At 49.1% G+C, this 6072-nt stretch overlaps 1 protein-coding gene across 2 annotated transcripts in view; it reads right to left on the bottom strand.

Annotated features, from left to right (window-relative positions):
* The window catches only part of RGR (retinal G protein coupled receptor), a 14323-nt gene that overhangs the window by 2369 nt on the left and 5882 nt on the right, over nucleotides 1-6072 (bottom strand). For both annotated transcript variants that reach the window (XM_017520843.2, XM_017520844.2), the window contains exons 4-5: nucleotides 4005-4158; nucleotides 2537-2654 (exon numbers count right to left, since the gene is read on the bottom strand). In XM_017520843.2, coding sequence (XP_017376332.1) covers nucleotides 2537-2654; nucleotides 4005-4158 — 272 coding nt within the window. The remainder of the gene's footprint in view (nucleotides 1-2536; nucleotides 2655-4004; nucleotides 4159-6072) is intronic.

The raw sequence follows: 6072 nt of genomic DNA, 5'->3' as shown, positions 1-6072 counted from the left end.
ACCCAGAAAAATGAGGCGATCATGGTGGCAGCCATGTTTCCCGCTTGACTGAGCCTCCAATAAATGTGGACTTTGTGCCTCCAGACAGGGCTTGGGGCGGCCATCATGCAGGATAGCCTGGAGCTGTCACCTATGCCAGCGGCCAGCTGGGAGCCAGGGGAACGGATTCTGGTCCCAGCAAAGCCCTTGCTCTCCTTCTGTGACCTCAGGGTCCAACTAAAATAGATTTGCACAGTCCCTTTCCAATTGACAATAAATAAATAAAGTGGCAGATGCAGTGACTTAAAAAGAGAGTGTTGCTTTTACACACTGTGATTGACCACATGGGTGGTGGAGTCCCAAACCCAGGTTTCAATCCAGGTGTGTGGCTTTTGGTGAGTTGCTTAGTTAACCCCCTTCTCAGCCTCAACTTTTTAGTCTGTGACACAGGGATAAGAAAATCTCCTTTTGGCCAGGCGTGGTGGCTCAAGCCTGTAATCCCAGCACTGTGGGAGCCTGAGGCAGATGGATCACCTGAAGTCAGGAGTTCAAGATCAGGCTGACTAACATGGTGAAACCCTGTCTCTACTAAAAATACAAAACAAAGTGAGGGCTCGTGGCGGGTGCCTGTAATGCCAGCTACTAGGGAGGTTGAGGCAGGAGACTTGCTTGAACCCCAGAGGTGGAGGTTGCAGTGAGTCGAGATCGTGCCACTGCACTCCAGCCAGGGTGACAAAAAAAAAAGAAGGTACAAGAAAACCTCCTTCATCATAGAGTGGTTGCAAAGGTGAAATAATACTAGTATCTGAATTTGTTCTAATCTTTGTTGCTTATTATGACTGTAAGGCCGGTTGCCTTGCCGGGGCTCTCAGCGCTTGAAAACTACCTCATCATGCTGAGCACATTACTCAGCATCTGGTCCCTCCTTGCGGACTCCCCACACCCATTTCATGCAGGCTTCCCACACCCATTTCCGCATTCCAATCTCAGCCCTGCACTCACCCGCAAACTTTGCACTCGGCCCCGGCCCGTTGGAAAGCCCGCCAAAGTTTAAAAAAAGCCCAGCCAAAACCTGCCCTATGGCAGCTTGCCCCTTATGTCCTCAACCAGCCCACTTGCCCGTGGCCCAGCCTGGCTGCCAATGGCGGCTCACCTCACCTGTGACCAGTCCCTTCATAACCAATGAGACTACCCTCAGCTTTGTTTCCCCTGCAGCCGATCAACTACCTCTACTCCCTATAAAACCCCATGCCCTACGAAGAAAGGCGCGACTTCTCTGGCCCCTTGCCCGGACCATAGAACCTCGCCCGGGAGCTGAATAAATTGGCTTTTACTTTTCTTACTCCGGTCTCCGTTTTCTCATTTAACTCGGCAATAAACCTTACAATGACTCCTTTGCTAGAGGTCATCCAGGTGACCAACTTAAAATAAAACCTTGGGAAGGGAATAGCAATGCAAAAATTAAAAAATGACCAGAAAGGCTTATTTTGAAGTATTGTATTTCTTGGACAAATATTCCTGTAGGTTTGATTTTTATCTTGTGGGCACCAGCCTGAGACTGTGATTAAATTAAACATCTCAAAACAGTTTAAAAGTAGCATTTAAAAAGCCTGTAATTTTGTGCCAAACCTCAGATCCTTGGGAAGAATTAAGTGGAACAGCATGGATGGTGTCAAGCAGGGAGCCCTGGTTCCAGAGTTACCTGATCTGGATGAATCTGAGCAGTCCTGATCCTTGCTCCCCAGGCCTTGGCGAGCTGGGCAAAGGGAGAGTGGCTGCCAGTTCTAACATCCTATACTGTGTCCAAGCTGGATTGTCTCTTTATTGAAAAATGCAGAAAACCCCTGGTTGCTGAATGTCACATTGTTCATATTCCCTGGTGTCCCTGAGAGGAACCGAGAAATTTCTGCTGCTCTTGAGGCAGGAGAATAGCAAAGGGAATTGGAGGTTAAAGGTGGAATGAGTAGAAGCAGAAGCAAGGTGAAGAGGCGATGAGCAAGAAGCAAGACAAGAAACAGAAGTTGAGCAGCCAAAACAAAAATAAGAGTAAAAAGTGCGCAAGAAGCCCCCATGGCCGTCTAGATCTGGACCAAACCTGTTAGAGGCAGCTCCTCAGAAATGGGCATGCGCATTGGAGAGAAAAAGTATCCTTAAAATGACCCTGTATGATAATAAGCTCATTAAAACTCATGCATATGCACTGCATATCATGCATGTACTTAAGATTATGGGATGGAGGTGACAGGCAAGGGCACAAGGAGCAAAGTAACTAAGCAAACCGCCTATCAATCAAACGGGAGACTCGCTGGAGATTAGGTAGCTTTGGGAACCTTAAATACACCAAACTGGTGCTGATCTCATTTATCAGAGATCAGTCCACTCTTCCCCCTCCTAGAGTGTAATACTGTGCTGAATAAACTTTTGCTGCTTTGCTTTGCTGCAAAAGCAATGTTTGCTTTGCTATTTGTGTGTGTCACATCCAGTTCTTTGTTCTGGACACCAAGAGCCTGGAGCTGCTCAGCACCATCTGATAACACTCCGGGAGGGGGGTTCTTACCTGAAGATGGCCACTTTTCCCCAGTTTCTGCTCCATGAGCCGGTAGGACGTGATCGTGATGAAGAGGGGCATGGCGAAGTTGAAGAAGGACATGGTGAAAAGGAAGCTGGTGAAGTTTCTGCAGGCAGTGCGGGTAAATGATTGGGGTCAGCTCCCAGGGATGGTCAGCTGCCCTCAAGGACCCACCAGCTCTGCTCTAGATAATCGGATGTGGGGAAATGCCCCATTCAGACAAGCACTTAGTGTGGTTGCTCCCGGGGCCCAGGTGAACTCCCTTTAGGAGCCAGGGAGCTACAAGGTCCCCCTAGAACTTGCCTTTAGAAGCCAGGGAGCTGCAAGGAGGAAGAGGTCTCTGTCTTGTTCAAGTGCTCAGACCTGCTTTCTTCTTTGTCCCCCAAGCACAAAGAATGGGAAATTTTAGTTTGGGAAACATGTTCACCCAGTGGTGGGGATGTCAGTGGACCAAGAGGAACATTCAAGGAGCGTTCTAGGCCCAAGGGTTTTAAAAGGAGACTGTGGATAACAAGAAGGTTGGATATTATTCACTGAAGAAACGGTTGAAGGGACCACAGAAGAGCCTGGGGTCCCAGATAGTGGTCATGGGGAAGTGAAGGGGCTGACCGGGAATGGTGGGAGACCCAGGGAGGCAGATTCCCATTTCCTGAGGGAAGACTATGTCACCTTGGAGCTGTCCAACAGGCAGGGGCAGCTGGAAGGACTGGACCCTGCTGGGGAGTGCCATGGAGGGACACTTGGACCAGGCCCAGCATTCTCAAGAGAGCATCACCTGGAAAGCCTGTCATCCAGTGTGGATGCCTCATGATTAAATACCATGGGTAAAGCAGATGAATGCAACATGGCTCTGGTGGAAGCAAGAGGGGCTGGAGCCCATGTGACTACTCCCCAAGGCAGTTCCTAAAGGATTCTCCAAAGCTCTTGTCTCCCTAGAGCTGCCTGATGGGGCAGTACCAGAACACGAGCCCCATGAGGGTGGGGACTCTCATGCATTCAGTCCTATCTCTCCAGGGATTGCCTCATAGCATATGCTTAGGCCATTTCCTCCCAATGCAAGGACCTTAATGTTCTTTGAATCTATTGTACCAAGGGATAGCTCCCTTTAGAAATTGATGAGGTCAGAGCCATGACGGCCAACTGTGCTGGGACAGTTGGTGGCGTGGCTTGGTGACTGCTTTCACTGACACAAGCCAATGGCTTATTGTATGATCTCTCTTTTTGGGTTCAACTCTGGGCCCTAATTTTCATAACATTCCCATCACCTGGCCGGTTTTCAGAAAAGGCTTTTTCCAGTCCCACTGTCCACCTGCAGGTGAGTATCATGACTAAGGAGTTGAGATTTTCTGGCACATGTTGCCATTTTCCCATTTGGATTTTCATCTCGGGCACCCCTGGCATAGGATTTCAAAGCTAAGATTCCCATGGAGCCTCAAATATGATCCTCCCACCTCACCTGTCCCCCTTGGAGTAGTCCAGGGTGCAGCACGTCCCCAGTGGCTCATAGTCATAGTGGCCCCAACCCAGGAGGGGCAACGCTGCCCAGAAGGTGGAAGACAGCCACACGAAGAGCACCAGAGAGATGGCCGAGTTCCATGCCAGTTGGCTGCCTGCACAGGACAGAGGAGGAAGAGAAGGTTGTAAGGAGCAGATGGCGTGGTAGAGTGAGAAAGAATGGACTTCCCGATCTCGAAGAGTGTCCCTGAATCCCAACTCTGATGCTTAATAGCAAAGAGCTTCTCTGAGCCTCAGTATTCTCGCCCACAATGGGAATGATAATCCTTGCCTCAGAGGATTGTTATGAAGAATGAAATAGATAATGGATGGTGAAAGTTTCCATATAGTCTCACTATACCATCTTCTTCAGATGGCAGAGAGAAGAACGGAGTGGCAAAGAGACAGATGTGTTTTCAAAGTCGAGGTTCAGGAGGAAGCATGGGCAGAGGTTCGGGTGAGGGTCATAGGAGATGGAGGCAGAAGTCTGGACTTACCACCACCCTCAGCACTTGCTCAGCATAAGGCCACTGCCCCTGCTTCCAGGACAACCTCTGAGAATGCTTGACTAGGGGGGTGGGGCTCAATCTCAGTGCCAATGTCTGAGGCTGGGTCCCAGCAGCATCTTTTGATGTGAATCAGCCATGCTAATTTGACCTGCTCTGGTCCCCACCCTGAAGCCCTCCTCTCTGCTGCAGTGTCATTGAGTCTTTTCCATCCAGTGGCTCCTCCTGAATCTGGCTTCAGGATGCACTTCTCAGGTGCATCTCTGTCTACTGTTCATTTGTTATACTCTTTTGTATATAAGATCCCAGGGCGGCGGACAGGTCTCCAGGTAGGGTCTGATTGGGAGAGAAGAGCATATCTACAACCTCCCTCATCTGACACTTGGATTCTACTGATATGGCCCCAGATGCAGTTTGCTTGGATGTGCCCTTCTGATATGAACCTAATGTTTGTGTCCCCTCAAACTTGTATGTTGAAGCCCTAATCCCCAATGTGATGGCATTTGGAGGTGGGGCCTTTGGGAGATAACTAGGCCAAAAGGGTGGAGCCTCCATGATGCAATTAGTGCCCTTATAAGAAGAGACACAATTAGCTGGGCATGGTGCATATGCCTGTAGTCCCAGCTACTCAGGAGGCTGAGGCAAAGAATCACTTGAACCCAGAAGGTGGAGGTTGCCGTGAACTGAGATCGTGTCACTATATTCTAACCTGGACAATAGAGTGAGACTCTGTTTCAAAAAAATAAAAGAAGGAACACAGGAGTGACAATATCTCTCTTTTTATGTGAGGACATGGCAAGAAGGTGAACATATAAACTAAGAAGCAAGCCCTCACTGAACCTGACCATGCTGGCACCCTGAACTTGGACTTCCCATCCTGTGTAATTGTGAGAAATAAATTTCTGTTGTTCAAGCCACCCAGTCCATGGCATTCTATTATAGGAGCCTGGGCAGACTAAGACAACTCCCACCCCAGCTGCGGGCACAATAATCATGTGCATGAATAGGAAGACTCAATATAGTTGAGATGTCAGTTCTTTCTATCTTTTTGTGAAGTTTTTTGAGACAGTCTCACTCTGTCACCCAGGCTGGAGTGCTGTGGTGTGATCTTGGCTCACTACAACCTCTGCCTCCTGGATTCAAGCAATTCTCCTTCCTTAGCCTCTCAAGCAGCTGGAATTACAGGCTCATGCCACCATGCCTGACTATTTTTTGTATTTTTAGTAGAGATTGGGGTTTCACCATGTTAGTCAGGCTGGTCTTAAACTCCTGACCTCAAGTAATCTGCCTACCTCCGCCTCCCAAAGTGTTGGAATTACAGGCTGGAGCCTCTGTCCCTGGCCTCTCCCTCCCTCCCTCCCTCCCTCCCTTCCTTCTTTCCTTCCTTCCTTCCTTTCCTCCTTCCTCCCTCCCTCTTTTCCTTCCTTCCTTCCTTCCTTCCTTCCTTCCTTCCTTCCTTCCTTCCTTCCTTCCCCTTCCTTCCTTCCTTCCTTCCTTCCTTCCTTCCTTCCTTCCTTCCTTCCT

The sequence above is a fragment of the Cebus imitator genome, unplaced genomic scaffold (genome assembly GCF_001604975.1).
Source record: "Cebus imitator isolate Cc_AM_T3 unplaced genomic scaffold, Cebus_imitator-1.0 Scaffold886, whole genome shotgun sequence".
NCBI classification, from domain to species: domain Eukaryota; kingdom Metazoa; phylum Chordata; class Mammalia; order Primates; family Cebidae; genus Cebus; species Cebus imitator.
This window is presented reverse-complemented; position numbering and strand designations above follow the sequence as displayed.